Source organism: Dendrobates tinctorius, unplaced genomic scaffold, assembly GCF_039654945.1.
Source record: "Dendrobates tinctorius isolate UK_male_01 unplaced genomic scaffold, ASM3965494v1 ptg000250l, whole genome shotgun sequence".
NCBI classification, from domain to species: Eukaryota; Metazoa; Chordata; class Amphibia; order Anura; family Dendrobatidae; genus Dendrobates; species Dendrobates tinctorius.
In genome coordinates this window covers 62,526,528-62,546,607 of record NW_027361917.1, presented here as the reverse complement: position 1 = coordinate 62,546,607, position 20,080 = coordinate 62,526,528, and the positions used below count along the sequence as shown (strand labels likewise).

The 20,080-nt window shown below is 48.6% G+C and overlaps 1 protein-coding gene across 2 annotated transcripts in view; it reads right to left on the bottom strand.

The window, feature by feature from the left end:
• Window positions 1-19,613, bottom strand: part of ACOXL (acyl-CoA oxidase like) — a 756,489-nt gene extending 736,876 nt beyond the window's left edge. Inside the window, exon 1 of one of the 2 annotated variants that reach the window (XM_073557722.1) lies at window positions 19,358-19,613. In XM_073557722.1, the coding sequence (XP_073413823.1) occupies window positions 19,358-19,473 (116 nt within the window). In that variant the 5' untranslated portion in view covers window positions 19,474-19,613. The remainder of the gene's footprint in view (window positions 1-19,357) is intronic. The other variant, XM_073557721.1, reaches the window with a different exon arrangement.
• Between the last annotated feature and the right edge of the window lie 467 nt (window positions 19,614-20,080).

The window sequence follows — 20,080 nt, the reverse complement described above, 5'->3', positions numbered from 1 at the left end:
GCCTCAGCCCGCCCAGCTAGCCAGTGCCCCAGCCGTGCTCTCTGTGCTTCCTTTCACCCATGCTGTCTCTGCCCTGTGCTTTGCGTGCTTCTCTAAGAGCACGCGCAGGCCCTAGCCTGCTCCTTGACATACCTTCCCGTGCTTCTGTAAAAGTACGCGCAGGTCTTGCCATGTACCCTGTCGTGCCCTCTTGCACGCACAGGCCCTAGCCTATTCCCTGTCGTTCCCTCTTGCACGCACAGGCCCTAGCTTGTAACTTGCGTGCCCTCTTGCATGCACAGGCCCTAGCCTGAACCCTGGCGTGTCTCTTAGCACGCACCCCGTCTTGAACCTGACCCTGGCGTGTCCCTCGGCACGCGCAGGACCTTGCCTTGAACCCTGACCCTGGCGTGTCCCTTGGCACACGCAGGACCATTCCTTGGACCTTGAACCCTGGTGTGTCCCTGCACATGCACAATGTCTTGTACTTTGAACCCTGGAGTGTCCCCTACACACGCACCGTGTTTTGTACTTTGAACCTGGCGTGTCCCCTACACACGCACCTTGCCCTGGACCCTGGTGTGCCCCTAGCACGCATCCTGCCTGGAACCTTGCCTTGGACCTTGGCGTGTTCCCCAACACGCACCATGTCTGGAGATCTGTCGTGCCTCCTTGCCTGAACCCTGGTTTGCCTGCCGGATGCCCAGAACCTGCCGATCGCTGCCAGAGATTGTAAGCCTGATGACTGCGGCCTGATGTCTGGAGCCTGATGCCCTGATCCTGATGATCGTTGCCAGTTGTCCAGAGTCCGATGCCATTGAGCCCTTGCCTGTACCCAGGCGTGCCACCTGGCACGTACCATGCCATGGACCTTGGCGTGCCACGAACCTTGCTGTATTTTGCCTGTTATCCCGTTTGGCACCTGATGTTACCCTGAGTTTGCCTTAATAAAGATACCTTGAATTCACGTCTTGTCTTGTTTCTTGCACGTCCTTTGTCGTCAGACACTCGTACTTAGTGTCTACCTGAGCTGGCCGTCTGGTTCCAGCAGTCGTGGTGGCTCACCCCCTTGGTCTTGCCCCTGACACTCCCTGTATAGGGGGTGGTTCCTCACAAGGTTAGCTCGCCCTAGGTAGGTGGGTGCCACGACCCAGAGGGTCCACTCTAAAGAAAATGACTCAGTGTAAGCTAACTCCGTCACAGGAATTTTTGTACATTTCAATAGCTCGTCATCGCTTTTTGAGGCCGATGGGAGAAAACTTCTTTGATCATGTTTTTCCCATTCTCTCTTTATTAGGGCCTTAATTGCCGGTATTACTGGAAAAGCTCTCCTTTTCCTCTCCGCCAAACCCGCAAACATTATGTCTTGCGTGGTTTGGGCGCTCTTTGTCTCCTCACACCCCATAGTGTTTCTTACGGATTTGACCAAGTTATCCACACTATCCAGGGGAAAACATGATCGTCCCTCAATTTCAGATGACGACGATGATGATGATGACGTGAGTGAGGAGTCAGAGACTATCTCCTGTTCCTCCTCCGAATCTGAGCTGAGAGTCACTTGTTTTTTGCTCCTAGTTTCTGAGGGAGTACTAGCACGGGCGATAGCCTTTAGTTCCTCTCTAATTATGGTCCGTATGTCCTTTGAGGACACTGCGGCTCCCTATCTAGTCTCTCTGGTGCATTGCTTACAGAGCTTTTTGGGGTAGGAGTCAGGAAAAGGCTGAGCGCATAAAGCGCATTCTTTGTGTCTGGATTTGTCTTTTTTCTTCGTCTGGAAAGAGGGGGAGACATGGCGAGAAAAAAAGGGGTGTCAGCTTAACAGTACATCTTTTGCGCACTCACCCAGTGAAGCTTATGGTACCGGATTAGATGGCTGAGAGCCAGTCCTGGATCTTGATTCTCCTGCGTCACTCCTGCGAACGGTGTCCGTGGATCCTTTGGCAGCGCAGTCCCGGGAGGTCACTCCTTGCACCTGCGCAATCGCACTTGTGGGCGCCCTGCCTCAGCCATCATGCCCTGGAAGTTCACTCATTACTTCCGGGGCTCAGAGCACCTGCGTCGGGCGGCGGATGGCAGGCCCCGCTCTGTACACAGGGCCGCGTCTCTCAGCCGGAACGCTGCCGCCGCTGCTGGGTATTTTGTTCTTCGCACCAATGGCGCTCTTACTGCTCCTGCAGCGGCGGCTCTTGAGAACTCTTCGCGCTGCCCGGCGCGCTCCTGCGTGAGACCGGGCGGCCCTCTCATCTATCCACCAGATGAGGGGGGAGCCGTCTAACGGAAACTCCCCCGACGCTGCCTCTGGACCGCAGCCCCTGCCGTTCTCACGGATACTGCAAGGGCGGCGTGCACTGACCCAGGTATGCTTTCCGAAGGATTCTTCCTGAGGTTCCCTGGGAACAGGAAACCAAAACTGAGGAGGAAAGGCAGACCGCCCCCTTTTATCTTTCTGTAGGGTTTCCTGTTCCAATGGGGCGGATCCGATACCTCCAGTCGGTGCTGTCGTGGCGAAGGGTAAAATAAACAATTTACTCCCTGTGTCCGACGTAGTCTAATTAATTAACGATTGTCCCACGATGATCTCCCGTGGAGAGCTGTCACATCAGCAGATGCAACCGCTCTCCAGAGGCTCCAGTGATACAGTGACAGAGATAATCCTCGACATTGTATCACTCCGCAGACAACAAGTCACCGGAGTTCATCCTGTCACTTTGCGGCACTACAGCGTGAGAATTTTCTCACACTGCAGTGCCATAAAGCGAGAGGCTTAGCTCCGATGACACACTTACTGGAGGGTAATCTCCGGTCATTATGTCATCAGAGGCCTATAGAGCGGTCACATCTGCTGATGTGACCGCTGTATAGGTGAGATCGTCGTGGGACACTTGTTATTAAAGAGGGACTTTTTTTGCAGGTGATTTATGGCTTCACATGGATTAGGCGTGAAATAAAAATTATGAAAAACTGTGTCGTGTTTTATTTCACTAAAATACTTTATTCTTATGTGTGTGGTTTTTTTTTAACCCTTTCTAACCATAAGATTAATGATGGATAGGTGTCTTATTGACACCTCTCCATTATTAACCAGGCTTAATGTCACCTTACAATAGCAAGGTGACAATAGCCATTAATTATCCCATACACCACCGCTACACGGCAGTGGGAAGAGAGGGGCTAAGTGCCGGAATTGGCGCATTGTACAGATGCGCCAATTCTGGGGCGGCTGGGTGTTCGTATAGCCAGGGTGGGGGCCAATATCCATGGTCCCTTCCTAGGCTATGAATATCAGCCCACAGCTGTCTGCGTAGCCTTTCTTGCTATTATAGGGGGACCCCACGTCATTTTTTTGGGGGGTCCCCCTATTTTAATAGCCAGTGAAGGCTAGCTGTGGGCTGATATTCATAGCCTGGGAAGCTCCATGGGTATTAACCCCTTCCCAGGCTAGAAATATTGGACCCAGCCGTCGGCTTTTCCTCTCTGGTGCAGAAAATTGCGCGGGAGCCCTCAACATTTTTAAAAAAAATTAAAGATATTGCATGCAGATTTTGTGTAACTATTTCTGTACCATTTTATCTATCTGTGTGTTTAATGGACTAGGGGTTGAAAAAAATGTAAGAGAGGAGGATGGACAAGAAATTACATCAAATTTTTTTGTTAACCCCTTAGTGACGGGGCCAATTTTTTAAATTCTGACCAATGTCACTTTATGTGGTGATAACTTTGGAATGCTTTAACAAATCCCATTGATTTTGAGATTTTTTTTGTGATAGATTATAATTTATAATGGTAAATTTAGGTTGATATGTTTTGTGTTTATTTATAAAAAATATCAGAAACCTGATAAAAATGTAAAAAAAATTTGCTATTTTCAAACTTTGAACGATTGTCCCTTTAATCCAGATTGTCATACCACAAAAAAACATTAATAAATAACATTTCCCACATGTCTGTCTTACATCAGCGCCATTTTTAAAATGCTATTTTGCTAGCCTTTAAGGCTAAGTGCACACGTTGCAGAAAATTTCTGCTCAAAACCTGAATCCCTTCCCAGAAACCGCACCTATTTTTCCGTGGCGGTTATTGTGCGTTTTTTGCGCGGTTTTGATGCGTTTTTGATGCGTTCTTTACCGCAGCGGTTTCTAAAAGCATGGGGGAAGCCTAAACCACGGAAAAAAACGCAAAATTAATGTGCATGCTGCGGTTTTTACAGCGATGCGGTTTTTTCGCGGTAAAAAACGCATCAATGTGCACAAAAAGTGCAAAATGCATAGAAATGACTGTGCACCTTATTTTTAGCGGTTTTATAGCGGTTTTATAGTGAAAACCGCGGTAAAAACCGCTAAAAAAACGCTGTGTGTGAACACAGCCTTAGGAGGTTTAAAAATGCAGCAGTAATTTTTCATTTTTTCAAGGAAATTTACCAAATTTATTTTTTTGCGGAACCTATTCAGGTTTGAAGTGACTTTGGGGGTGTTTTATATTGGAAAACCCCAAACGTGATACCATTTTAACCCCTTCACTACCAAGGGTGGTTTGCACGTTAACTACCGGGCCAATTTTTACAATTCTGACCACTGTCCATATATGAGGTCATAACTCAAACGCTTCCATGGATCCCGGTGATTCTGACACTGTTTTCTCGTGACATATTGTACTTCATGTTAGTGGTAAAATTTCATTCAAATAACTTGCGTTTATTTGTGAAAAAAAGGGAAATTTGGCGAAAATTTTGAAAATTTCGCAATTTTCCAACTTTGAATTTTTATGCCCTTAAATCACAGCGATACGGCACACAAAAAACTTAATAAATAACATTTCCCACATGTTTACTTTACATCAGCACAATTTTGGAACAAAAATTTTTTTTTGTTAGGAAGTTATAAGGGTTAAAAATTGACCAGCGATTTCTCATTTTTGCAACACCATTTTATTTTTAGGGACATCACATTTGAAGCCACTTTGAGGGGTCTATATGATAGAAAATACCCAAAAGAGACACCATTCTAAAAACGGCACCCCTTAAGGTGCTTAAAACCACATTCAAGAAGTTTATTAACCCTTTAGGTGCGTCACAGGAATTTTTTGAATATTTAAAAAAAAAATGAACATTTAACTTTTTTTCACAAAAAAAATACTTCAGGTTCAATTTTGTTTTATTTTACCAAGGGTAACAGGAGAAATTGGACTGCAAAAGTTATTGTGCAATTTGTCCTGAGTACGCTGATAACTGATATGTGGGGGGGAACCACTGTTTCGGCGCATGGCAGACCTCAGTAGGGAAGGAGCACCGTTTGACTTTTTAAATGCAAAATTGGCTGGAATTCAGATCGGACGCCATGTCGCGTTTGGAGAGCCCCTGATGTACCTAAACAGTGGAAACCCCCCAAGTGACCCCATTTTGGAAACTAGACCCCCCAAGGAACTTATCTAGATATGTGGTGAGAACTTTGAACCCCCAAGGGCTTTACAGAAGTTTATAACATACAGCCGTACAATTAAAGAATCATATTTTTTCCACAAAAATCATCTTTTTACCCTCAATTCTTATTTTTCCAAGAGTAACAGGACCCTAAAAGATATTGTGCAATTTATCCTGAGTGCGCTGATACCCCACATGTGGGGGTAAACCACTATTTGGGCGCATGGCAGAGCTCGGAAGGGAAGCAGCGCCATTTGACGTTTTTGGCTGGAATTGAGATCGGACACCATGTCGCGTTTGGAAAGCCCCTGATGTACCAAAACAGTAGAAACCCCCCACAAATGACACCATTTTGGAAACTAGACCCCCCAAGGAACTTATCTAGATGTGTGGTGAGCACTTTGAACCCCCCAGTGCTTCACAGAAGTTTATAACGCCCGAGCGTGAAAATAAAAAAATCGTATTTTTTCCACAAACATCATCTTTTAGTCCCCATTTTTTTTATTTTCCCAAGGGTAACAGGAGAAATTGGACCCCAAAAGTTGTTTTGTAATTTGTCCTGAGTACGCTGAAACCCCATATGTGGGAGAAAACTACTGTATGGGGACACGTCGGGTCTCGGAAGGGAAGTAGTGACATTTGGAACGCAGACTTTGATGGAATGGTCTGCGGGTGTCATGTTGCCTTTGGAGAGCCCCTAATGTACCTAAACAGTGGAAACCCCCCACAAATGACCCCATTTTGGAAACTAGACCCCCTAAGGAACTTATCTAGATGTGTGGTGAGCACTTTGAACCCCCAAGGGCTTCACAGAAGTTTATAACGACCGGGCGTGAAAATAAAAATATCATATTTTTTCAACAAACATCTTTTAGTCCCCATTTTTTTTATTTTCCCAAGGGTAACAGGAGAAATTGGACCCCAAAAGTTGTTTTGTAATTTGTCCTGAGTAGGCTGATACCCCATATGTGGGGGTAAAACACTGTTTGGGCGCATGGCAGAGCTTGGAAGGGAAGGAGCACCATTTGACTTTTTCAACGCAGAATTGGCTGGAATTGAGATCAGACGCCATGTTGCCTTTGGAGAGCACCTGATGTGCCCAAACAGTGGAAACCCCCCAATTATAACTCCAACCCTAACCCCAACACACTCCTAACCCTAATCTGAGCCCTAACCCTAGCCCTAACCCTAACGGGAAAATGGAAATAAATACATTTTCTTTTAGTTTTATTATTTTTCCCTAACTAAGGGGGTGATAACGGGGGGGTTTGATTTACTATTTATGGCGGGTTTTTATTTTTGGCAGCTGTCAGACGCTAAAAGACGCTTTTTATTGTAAAAATAGTTTTTGCATCACCACATATTGTGAGCTATAATTTTTCCGTATTTTGACCCACCGAGTCATGTGAGGTCTTATTTTTTGCGGGACGAGTTGACGTTTTCATTGGTACCATTTTCGGGCACGTGACATTTTTTGATCGCTTTTTATTCCGATTTTTGGGACGCAGAATGAACAAAAACCAGCGTTTCATGAATTTCTTTTGGGTGGTGCGTTTACGCCGTTCCGCGTGCGATAAAATTGATAAAGCGGTTTTATTCTTCGGGTCGGTACGGTTACACTGATACCTCATTTAGGTCGTTTTTTTATGTTTTGTCGGTTTTTTGCAATGAAAACAATTTTATATAAAAAATAATTATTTTTGTATCGCTTTATTCTGCGAGCTATAACTTTTTTATTTTTTTGCGGATGACGCTGTATGGCGGCTCGTTTTTTGCGGGACAAGATGACGTTTTCAGCGGTACCATGGATATTTATATGCGTCTTTTTGATCGCGCATTATTGCACTTTTTGTTCGGTGGTATGATAATAAATCATTATTTTTTGCTTCGTTTTTTATTTTTAAGGGGTTCGCTAAAGGGGTTAACTAATGGGACAGTTTTATAGGGCGGGTCGCTACGGACGCGGCAATACCAAATATGTGTACTTTTATTGTTTTTTTATTTTGAAAAAATGGATTTATTGGGGAATATTTTTTTTTTTTTTACTAATTTATTTAGCGATTTTTTTTAAATTATTTTTAACACTTTTTTTTTTTTTTTTTTTTACTTTATTACCTTGTCCCAGGTGGGACATCACTGTCCTGTGACAGATCGCTGATCTGTCACATCACAGATCACTGTGACAGATCAGCAATCTGTCACAGGCAGTTCTGCAGACTTCCTCATGCCTGCGCTTTGCAGGCAGTGAGGAAGTCAGCTTCCTACAGGCCCCCGAAGGCCCCCCGTCGCCCCTGTAGGGAAAGAGACCCCCGCAGCAGCGCTGCACATTGCGCTGCCGTGGGGGGCTCAGGGAAGCAAGGAGGGAGCCTCCTCCCTGCCGATGCTTCCCTTTAACCCCCGGTACACCACGATCGCATTTGATCGCGGTGTACAAGGGGTTAACGTGTCGGGGGCGGTCCGTGACCGCCCCTGACACATTGTGTCTGGTGTCAGCTGTGATAATCAGCTGACACCCGGCTGCGATCAGCGGCGCTCACCACGTGGGCGCCGCTGATCGCTGGGACGTAATATTCCATCCATGGTAATTAGGTCCAGGGTCACATGGACGGAATATCAATCAAATTTCAATCAATCAAATTTATTTATTATCGCCAAGTACATATTACATATATACAAGGAATTCTTTGTGGCAAAGAGGCAACATAATATATAACAACAGATACAACAAGTAACATCTAACAAGACAGATACAGTATATAGTCTACACATGACGATTTAATTGTTGAACAGAGAGTGGATAGAAGCTGTTCATATGGCGGTTGGTACTGCATTTGGGGACTCTGAAGCAACGTCCTGAAGGGAGTAATATTACGTCCCTTGTAGGTAAGGGGTTAAAAACAGCACAAACTGACATATTGAAAACTGCTGTCAGGTAGCTTATTAACCCTCCGGGTGATTTTCAGGAATTAATGCAAAGTGGTATTGCAGGAAGGAAAAAAAGTGTATGTTTACCACCTAAATGTTGCTAACTTCTGGCCTGACCACTATAGCCGGGAGATTATGAGGCCGCCATTTGGCCAACATCAGGACCAAACAATCATGATCTCGGTGTGTCAATTAAATTAAAGCAGAAGCCCTCACAATCTATTAACCATTAATTTGATGTAGTCACTTTTGACAGCAGCAACTAAGGGGTTAAACAGATATGGACGGTGCCAACACTGATCGTTTGTGATAAAGCAAGTTGTCAGCTATAGTGTACAGCCAACAACTGCTGGATTGTCACCTGTATGAAGATGGTATTCTCTTATATCGCAGGTCAGTAAAAAGACGTATTGGCGGTCATTAAGGGTTTAAATAACATCTTTATTTAGCTTACAAAAACGCATACAAATCCACATGAAAAACGCATCAAAAACGCATCTGCGTTTTCTGCCAAGAGGTGCAGATTCTGTGCAGAACATTCTGCAGGCAAATCAGCAACGTGTGCACATTCCCTCACATGTCTCTACAACGTTTCAAGAAGTTTTGTATAAGTGCAGTTTAATTTTAAAACGGTTTTGCACAATTAATTATCACAATTTAAAGGGAACCTGCCAGATGATTTATGCTGCCCGAACCACAAGACAAGCTGCCTTATTGCAGACATGAATATTTCAGTCTGAAATGTGGCAGAGTTCCAGATAATAATAATCTTTATTTTTTATATAGCGCTAACATATTCTGCAGCGCTTTACAGTTTGCGCACATTATCAATTGCTGTCCCCGATTGGGCTCACAATCACTCCCTATCAGTATGTCTTTGGAATGTGGGAGGAAACCGGAGTACCCAGAGGAAACCCATGCAAATACGGTGAGAACATACAAACTACTTGCAGATGTTGTCCTTCGTGGAATATGAATCCAGGACCCCAGCGCTGCAAGGCTGCAGTGCTAACCACTGAGCCACCGTAAAACACACTTTAAAGGGAACCTGTCAGCAGGATTGTGCACAGCAGCCTACACAGTGTCAGATTGGAGCCGTTATACTGATTAAAACGATACCTTGGTTGATGAAATCCGTCTTGTGGTTGCTTAATCTTTACTAGTAGTTTTCTGTTAATACGTTTCTCATGCTCCGAGGCGACCTGCGCCGGGTTCTTCACGTGGTGCTCTGCTTACATATTCATCTGTATGGATTATGACAGCTCACTGATCCCCCAGTGGCCTGCCCCCTATTTTACATAATGCATAGAATATTGTACGGAAAAAAAAAATTAACCTGCATGATACGATGGATAATATGCATGTATTCATTTAATTTTGGCATATCTTAATCAAAATGGTGGAGGCGCCTGTGCAGTAACATCTATGGAGCTAAAAAAAAAATTTTTCTCTAGCAAAATGGCACTGGCGCCTGCGCAGTAGCATCTATAACGTTCTGAATGATGCTGCTGCACGGGTGTGGCCATTTTGGTTAAGATAGCCTTTTGTTGGGGAGGGGGGGGAGAATAATGACAAAATCAAATGAATAGACGCATATTATCGTATCATGCTATAGCGCCAGCATCTGCGTGGTGAATGTTAATTTCTTTTTTCTTCCAAACAATATTCTATGCAGTATGTAAAATAAGGGGCAGGTCAGTGGGGGATCAGTGACCTGTCAGAAGTAGTGATGAGCGAGTATACTCATTACTCGGGTTTTCCCTAGCATGCTCGGCTGTCCTCTGAATATTTTGGCGTGCTCGGAGATTTAGTGTTTGTCAACGCAGCTGCATGATTTGCAGCTGCTGGACAGCGTGAATACATGTGGGGATTGTCTCTTTGTTAGGAATTCCACACATGTATTCAGGCTGTCTATCAGCCGCAAATCATGCAGCTGAGGCGACAAACACTAAATCTCCGAGTACGCCAAAATACTCGATAACCCGATCAACGAGTATACTCGCTCATGACTAGTCAGAAGCCATACAGATGAATACCTAATCAGAGCACCACATGAAAGCCGCCCCGGGACCTGGGTATATCATTAACGCAAAACTGAAAAGAAAGATTAAACAACAACCACAAGACGGATTTCATCATGCAAGGTATCATTTTAATTAGTATAATGGTGCCAACCTAACACTGTATGTAGGTTAGGCCTCTTTCACACATCAGTTTTTTGCCATCAGTCACAATCCGTCATTTTTTGAAAAAAAAAAAAAAAAAAATGGATCCAGCGCTGGATCCGTTTTTTTCTCATAGACTTGTATTAGCAATGGATTGTTACGAATGGCCACACGTTTCATCCATCATCCGACGGACCCGTTGGAAAAGCTTTGTCCGTCGGGCGGAGACGACGGACAAAGGAACGTTTTTTGTGAATGTCAAACTCGAACAGCGACGGATCCAGCGCCGTCTGTCGTTGGCTACAATGGAAGCCTATGGGCGCTGGATCCGTCGGAAGACGGATTCCGTCTGTTAAAACTGAGCATGCCCTGAAAATATCTTTTCCTTTAGTTTAACCCCCACAGCACCTAAAAAAAAATCTCTCATCCTGTTCCTTTAAAATCCTACAGCTTCGACGGATCCCTAAAAAAAACAGATTTGGTGCATCAGTTTTTTGCAATCTTCACAGAATCCATTTTTTTCACATTTTGACGGATTGTGACTGATGGCAAAAAAACTGATGTGTGAAAGAAGCTTTAGGCTGTGTGCACACGATGCGTTTTTTTAAGCGTTTCCACAGCGTTTGAGCCGGCTCAGACGCTGCAGAAACGCTTAAAAGATGCATCAAATTAGCATGCGTTTTTGGCTTTCTGTGCCAATGCATGCGTTTTTAACCGCTCAGGAATCGCTTAGCGGCTAAAAACGCAGCATGCTCATTAATTTCCGCATTGCTGAGCGTTTTTAGCCATCCCCAATGATCCCAAAAAACGCGTCAAAAATCGCATCAAAAATCGGGCAACAAAACGCGCGGAAAAAGATGCGCGATTTCTGGGAAGGGGATCCTTTTCCTGAGCGTTTAAAAACGCTAGCGTGTGCACATAGCCTTACTGTGCACAATCCTACTGACAGATTCCCTTTAAAGTGTGTTTTATCTGGAATGCAGCCACATTTCAGAGTGAAATATTTATGTCTGCAATAAGCAGCCTGTCTTGTGGTTCGGGCACCATAAATCTGGCAGACTGAGAGGTACTTCCCTGTTCATTTACTAAGTAAGAAAGCTGTCAATTTAGGCGAGCCGGAGGGTGCAGGCCGGATGGGATGTACCTCTGGGACTAATCACCTCATCCAGGGTCACCATTTAAACCATGTTTTCTCATAAATATCGTACCATATTAATACAAAAAAATGCATGTGGAGTCGGTATCTGGTTAATGCTTCCATGGTCTGGGATCAGCCGTACATAGAAATCATGGGGCTCCATAGCAAATGTACTGATTGCCCCACCCCCCAGAAAAAAAATCATATTGAATGAGGTCACAGAAGAGCATATACCACAACTTTACAGCCCAATTGAAGTATCTTAGTGCTCCCACAAGCGAAGATACTTTATAGGGGGACATCAAAGGGGTATGATGCCAACAAATGTGCCCCACAAACACAGCAAGATAGCACCAAAGTGAATTCCTCTACATGCACAGTAGAACGACCCTACAATACCCTTCACAAAGTCTGATATACCAACAGGGACCTCAACACAGTGTGATGTCAGCAACACAGCCCTCCATACAATATAGTGGCCCCCACATAACCCTCCCCATATTATAATGGCCTCCAATGGTTCCGGGCCCCCCAGACTCACGGGTCCCATAGCACGTGGTCTGTCGCTATTAGCGGTACGCCACTGGTCTGGGCAGCATTTATCAGCGGACGGCTTCCCTTTAAATAGTACACATCCAGATGCCAATATGGAAAAATCAAAAAGAGATGCACTGCTTCAATCTACTGGGACAAGAGAGAGGGAGGCCGGGGTCACACTGGCGAGGAATACGGGAGAGTGAGAGGCGCAAAAAGCACGCATTAGACACGGACCAATGATTCTCTATGGGGTCACTCGCACCAGCCGTATATTTCTCCTCAGTATCCTACGCTCCGTGCCACTCGCAGCATGCTGCGATTGTCAGTGTACTACGCCCGTAGTATGACAATGCAAGTCTATGGGTGCGCAAAAAATACGGATTACACGGACCACACATGTGACTTGCGAGAAATACGCACCCGGTGTCTTTTAGAAACCCTGTCATTGGGCTCCATTATATGTCCATTTTGCAAGCCTGCGAGAAAATCCCGCCATATGGATGCCATACGGATTACATACGGATAAGGACATGCGCAAAATACGTGACCACACCTTGATTACGGATGACATACGGAGCACTATTTAGGGGTCTGTCATCCGTATTACGCATGTAAAATACAGAGCGTATTTTGCGCAGGTTAGTGTGACTCCGGCCGGAGAAGGAGAGGTGGGAGCAGATACAGCCACTACTGACAGGAGATCAGGACCTGTTACTGAGAGGAGACTGGTGGAGATACAGCCACTACAGACAGGAGACGAGCACCTGTTACTGAGAGGAGCCAGGTGTAGATACTGCCACTACTGACAGGAGACCAGCACCTGTTACTGAGAGGAGCCTGGTGTAGATACCGCCACTACTGACAGGAGACCAGCACCTGTTACTGAGAGGAGCCTGGTGTAGATACCGCCTCTACTGACAGGAGACCAGCATCTGTTACTGAGAGGAGCCAGGTGTAGATACCGCCTCTACTGACAGGAGACCAGCACCTGTTACTGAGAGGAGACTGGTGTAGATACCGCCACTACTGACAGGAGACGAGCATCTGTTACTGAGAGGAGCCAGGTGTAGATACCGCCACTGACAGGAGACCAGCACCTGTTACTGCGAGCAGCCTGGTGTAGATACCGCCTCTACTGACAGGAGACCAGCATCAGTTACTGAGAGGAGCCAGGTGTAGATACCGCCTCTACTGACAGGAGACCAGCACCTGTTACTGAGAGGAGACTGGTGGAGATACCGCCACTACTGACAGGAGACGAGCACCTGTTACTGAGAGGAGCCTGGTGTAGATAACGCCACTACTGACAGGAGACGAGCACCTGTTACTGAGAGGAGCCTGGTGTAGATACCGCCACTACTGACAGGAGACCAGCACCTGTTACTGACAGGAGCCAGGTGTAGATACCGCCACTACTGACAGGAGACTAGCACTTGTTACTGACAGGAGCCAGGTGTAGATACCGCCACTACTGACAGGAGACCAGCAACTGTTACTGAGAGGAGCCTGGTGTAGATACCGCCACTACTGACAGGAGAACAGCACCTGTTACTGAGAGGAGCCTGGTGTAGATACCGCCACTACTGACAGGAGACCAGCACCTGTTACTGAGAGGAGACTGGTGGAGATACCGCAACTACTGACAGGAGACAAGCACCTGTTAATGAGAGGAGCCAGGTGTAGATACCTCCACTACTGACAGGAGACGAGCACCTGTTACTGAGAGGAGCCAGTAGTAGATACCGCCACTACTGACAGGAGACCAGCACCTGTTACTGAGAGGAGTCTGGTGTAGAAACCGCCTCTACTGACAGGAGACCAGCATCTGTTACTGAGAGAAGACTGGTGTAGATACCGCCACTACTGGCAGGAGACGAGCACCTGTTACTGAGAGGAGCCTGGTGTAGATACCGCCACTACTGACAGGAGACGAGCACCTGTTACTGAGAGGAGCCAGGTGTAGATACCGCCACTACTGACAGGAGAACAGCACCTGTTACTGAGAGGAGCCTAATGGAGATACCGCCACTACTGACAGGAGACCAGCACCTGTTACTGAGAGGAGACTGGTGGAGATACCGCAACTACTGACAGGAGACAAGCACCTGTTACTGAGAGGAGCCAGGTGTAGATACTTCCACTACTGACAGGAGACGAGCACCTGTTACTGAGAGGAGCCAGGTGTAGATACCGCCACTGACAGGAGACGAGCACCTGTTACTGAGAGGAGCCAGGTGTAGATACCGCCACTACTGACAGGAGACCAGCACCTGTTACTGCGAGGAGCCAGGTGTAGATACCGCCTCTACTGACAGGAGACCAGCACCTGTTACTGAGAGGAGCCAGGTGTAGATACCGCCTCTACAGACAGGAGACGAGAACCTGTTACTGCGAGGAGCCTGGTGTAGATACCGCCACTACTGACAGGAGACCAGCACCTGTTACTGCGAGGAGCCAGGTGTAGATACCGCCTCTACTGACAGGAGACCAGCATCTGTTACTGAGAGGAGCCAGGTGTAGATACCGCCACTGACAGGAGACCAGCACCTGTTACTGCGAGGAGCCAGGTGTAGATACCGCCTCTACTGACAGGAGACCAGCATCTGTTACTGAGAGGAGCCAGGTGTAGATACCGCCTCTACTGACAGGAGACTGGTGTAGATACCGCCACTACTGACAGGAGACGAGCATCTTTTACTGAGAGGAGCCAGGTGTAGATACCGCCTCTACTGACAGGAGACCAGCACCTGTTACTGCGAGGAGCCTGGTGTAGATACCGCCTCTACTGACAGGAGACGAGCACCTGTTACTGCGAGGAGCCTGGTGTAGATACCGCCTCTACTGACAGGAGACCAGCACCTGTTACTGCGAGGAGCCTGGTGTAGATACCGCCTCTACTGACAGGAGACCAGCACCTGTTACTGCGAGGAGCCTGGTGTAGATACCGCCACTGACAGGAGACGAGCACCTGTTACTGCGAGGAGCCTGGTGTAGATACCGCCACTACTGACAGGAGACGAGCACCTGTTACTGAGAGGAGCCAGGTGTAGATACCGCCACTGACAGGAGACCAGCACCTGTTACTGCGAAGAGCCAGGCGTAGATACCGCCACTACTGACAGGAGACCAGCACCTGTTACTGAGAGGAGCCTGGTGTAGATACCGCCACTACTGACAGGAGACCAGCACCTGTTACTGAGAGGAGCCTGGTGTAGATACCGCCACTACTGACAGGAGACCAGCACCTGTTACTGAGAGGAGCCAGGTGTAGATACCGCCACTACTGACAGGAGACCAGCACCTGTTACTGAGAGGAGACTGGTGTAGATACCGCCACTACTGACAGGAGACGAGCATCTCTTACTGAGAGGAGCCAGGTGTAGATACCGCCACTGACAGGAGACCAGCACCTGTTACTGCAAGGAGCCTGGTGTAGATACCGCCTCTACTGACAGGAGACCAGCACCTGTTACTGCGAGGAGCCTGGTGTAGATACCGCCACTACTGACAGGAGATGAGCACCTGTTACTGAGAGAAGACTGGTGTAGATACCGCCACTACTGACAGGAGACGAGAACCTGTTACTGCGAGGAGCCTGGTGTAGATACCGCCACTGACAGGAGACCAGCACCTGTTACTGAGAGGAGCCTGGTGTAGATACCGCCACTACTGACAGGAGACCAGCACCTGTTACTGAGAGGAGCCTGGTGGAGATACCGCCACTACTGACAGGAGACCAGCACCTGTTACTGAGAGGAGACTGGTGGAGATACCGCCACTGACAGGAGACCAGCACCTGTTACTGAGAGGAACCTGGTGGAGATACAGCCACTACAGACAGGAGACGAGCACCTGTTACTGAGAGGAGCCAGGTGTAGATACCGCCACTACTGACAGGAGACCAGCACCTGTTACTGAGAGGAGCCAGGTGTAGATACCGCCACTACTGACAGGAGACCAGCACCTGTTACTGAGAGGAGCCTGGTGTAGATACCGCCACTACTGACAGAAGACCAGCACCTGTTACTGAGAGGAGCCTGGTGTAGATACCGCCACTACTGACAGGAGACCAGCACCTGTTACTGAGAGGAGCCAGGTGTAGATACCGCCACTACTGACAGGAGACCAGCACCTGTTACTGAGAGGAGCCAGGTGTAGATACCGCCACTACTGACAGGAGACCAGCACCTGTTACTGAGAGGAGCCAGGTGTAGATACCGCCACTACTGACAGGAGACCAGCACCTGTTACTGAGAGGAGCCTGGTGTAGATACCGCCACTACTGACAGGAGACCAGCACCTGTTACTGAGAGGAGCCTGGTGTAGATACCGCCACTGACAGGAGACCAGCACCTGTTACTGAGAGGAGCCTGGTGTAGATACCGCCACTACTAACAGGAGACCAGCACCTGTTACTGAGAGGAGCCTGGTGGAGATACGGCCACTACTGACAGGAGACCAGCACCTGTTACTGAGAGGAGACTGGTGGAGATACCGCCACTGACAGGAGACCAGCACCTGTTACTGAGAGGAACCTGGTGGAGATACAGCCACTACAGACAGGAGACGAGCACCTGTTACTGAGAGGAGCCAGGTGTAGATACCGCCACTACTGACAGGAGACCAGCACCTGTTACTGAGAGGAGCCAGGTGTAGATACCGCCACTGACAGGAGACCAGCACCTGTTACTGCGAGGAGCCTGGTGTAGATACCGCCACTACTGACAGGAGACCAGCACCTGTTACTGAGAGGAGCCAGGTGTAGATACCGCCACTACTGACAGGAGACGAGCACCTGTTACTGCGAGGAGCCAGGTGTAGATACCGCCACTGACAGGAGACCAGCACCTGTTACTGCGAGGAGCCTGGTGTAGATACCGCCACTACTGACAGGAGACGAGCACCTGTTACTGAGAGGAGCCAGGTGTAGATACCGCCTCTACTGACAGGAGACCAGCATCTGTTACTGAGAGGAGCCAGGTGTAGATACCGCCACTACTGACAGGAGACCAGCACCTGTTACTGAGAGGAGCCAGGTGTAGATACCGCCACTGACAGGAGACCAGCACCTGTTACTGCGAGGAGCCTGGTGTAGATACCGCCACTACTGACAGGAGACGAGCACCTGTTACTGAGAGGAGCCAGGTGTAGATACCGCCTCTACTGACAGGAGACCAGCATCTGTTACTGAGAGGAGCCAGGTGTAGATACCGCCACTACTGACAGGAGACCAGCACCTGTTACTGAGAGGAGCCAGGTGTAGATACCGCCACTGACAGGAGACCAGCACCTGTTACTGCGAGGAGCCTGGTGTAGATACCGCCACTACTGACAGGAGACCAGCATCTGTTACTGAGAGGAGCCAGGTGTAGATACCGCCACTACTGACAGGAGACCAGCACCTGTTACTGAGAGGAGCCTGGTGTAGATACCGCCACTACTGACAGGAGACCAGCACCTGTTACTGAGAGGAGCCTGGTGGAGATACCGCCACTACTGACAGGAGACCAGCACCTGTTACTGAGAGGAGCCTGGTGGAGATACCGCCACTACTGACAGGAGACCAGCACCTGTTACTGAGAGGAGACTGGTGGAGATACCGCCACTGACAGGAGACCAGCACCTGTTACTGAGAGGAACCTGGTGGAGATACAGCCACTACAGACAGGAGACGAGCACCTGTTACTGAGAGGAGCCAGGTGTAGATACCGCCACTACTGACAGGAGACCAGCACCTGTTACTGAGAGGAGCCAGGTGTAGATACCGCCACTACTGACAGGAGACCAGCATCTGTTACTGAGAGGAGCCAGGTGTAGATACCGCCACTACTGACAGGAGACCAGCATCTGTTACTGAGAGGAGCCAGGTGTAGATACCGCCACTACTGACAGGAGACCAGCACCTGTTACTGAGAGGAGCCTGGTGTAGATACCGCCACTACTGACAGGAGACCAGCACCTGTTACTGAGAGGAGCCTGGTGGAGATACCGCCACTACTGACAGGAGACCAGCACCTGTTACTGAGAGGAGACTGGTGGAGATACCGCCACTGACAGGAGACCAGCACCTGTTACTGAGAGGAACCTGGTGGAGATACAGCCACTACAGACAGGAGACGAGCATCTGTTACTGAGAGGAGCCAGGTGTAGATACCGCCACTACTGACAGGAGACCAGCACCTGTTACTGAGAGGAGACTGGTGGAGATACCGCCACTACTGACAGGAGACCAGCACCTGTTACTGAGAGGAGACTGGTGGAGATACCGCCACTGACAGGAGACCAGCACCTGTTACTGAGAGGAACCTGGTGGAGATACAGCCACTACAGACAGGAGACGAGCACCTGTTACTGAGAGGAGCCAGGTGTAGATACCGCCACTACTGACAGGAGACCAGCACCTGTTACTGAGAGGAGCCAGGTGTAGATACCGCCACTGACAGGAGACCAGCACCTGTTACTGCGAGGAGCCTGGTGTAGATACCGCCACTACTGACAGGAGACCAGCATCTGTTACTGAGAGGAGCCAGGTGTAGATACCGCCACTGACAGGAGACGAGCACCTGTTACTGAGAGGAGCCAGGTGTAGATACCGCCACTGACAGGAGACCAGCACCTGTTACTGAGAGGAGCCTGGTGGAGATACCGCCACTACTGACAGGAGACCAGCACCTGTTACTGAGAGGAGCCAGGTGTAGATACCGCCACTGACAGGAGACCAGCACCTGTTACTGAGAGGAGCCTGGTGTAGATACCGCCACTGACAGGAGACCAGCACCTGTTACTGAGAGGAGCCTGGTGTAGATACCGCCACTACTGACAGGAGACGAGCACCTGTTACTGAGAGGAGCCTGGTGTAGATACCGCCACTACTGACAGGAGACGAGCACCTGTTACTGCGAGGAGCCAGGTGCATCCCACACTGCTGCCGCTCATCACTCTGCCCAGCAGTATGAATGGCAGGCACCACAGGCAGACCTGTACCAGAGCTGGCATCATGCCACCAGCTTCTCCAGCTGCCACCTGTCCTGACAGCTCAGCTTTGGGCATCTCCCGGCAGCACAGGGGGCTAGGTAAAGTCATACTGCCAGCACCAGACCCCCGGGTGCGGTGACTGACACCTGAGCTGCGACAGGCCCACTGTTGGCATCACACAGCTGAGCCCGGACCCACCAAACCCTGCTGCGAGCCCATTACCTGTGCTGGAAGAGAGGACTGCCCGCGATCTGTCTCCGCAGCTCGTTCTTCATTTCCCAGAACTCTCCGTCCAAGAATCTGGTGAGAGAGCCCACGTCCGCCTCATCTCGCTCCATGTTGTGTGCACTGTGCAGCACTGGCGCCCGGGCGGGGGAGTTTCTCTGCCGCTCCCGTCACTCCTTCTGCGCTCAGGGCTGTGCACTCTGTCATGTGCGCGCCGCCGAGCGGATCTGGTCATGGTGTGCGCGCCCCGTGCTCGGGATCCCGGGCTGTAAAGCTTTTCTGTCAGGTTACTGCAGGCAGGCTGGCAAATTTTAGCCTGGGGGGCAAGTACACAGCAGTGGCCCACGAGTAGCTGCCCATCCTTAAAGGGGTTGTCAGACCTTAACCCCTTTACCCCCAAGGGTGGTTTGCACGTTAATGACCGGACCAATTTTTACAATTCTGACCGCTGTCCCTTTGTGAGATAATAATTTTGGAACCATACCGCACAACTTTTGAAGAAGTGAAAAGAGGGATAAAGGTTGCAGAACACTAATCGCGCCACAGCAAATTTTAGGCCATGCCCCGACCACACCTATTTCAGAACTAGTCACACCCATTTAGCACTGCTGATCACACTGACTGGTTCTGTGGAAAAGAAAGAAAACAGAGAAAAAAGAAAGAAAGGAGAGCGAAAGAGAAAGGAAGAACAGAGAGAGAATGGACAGAGAGAAAAAGAAC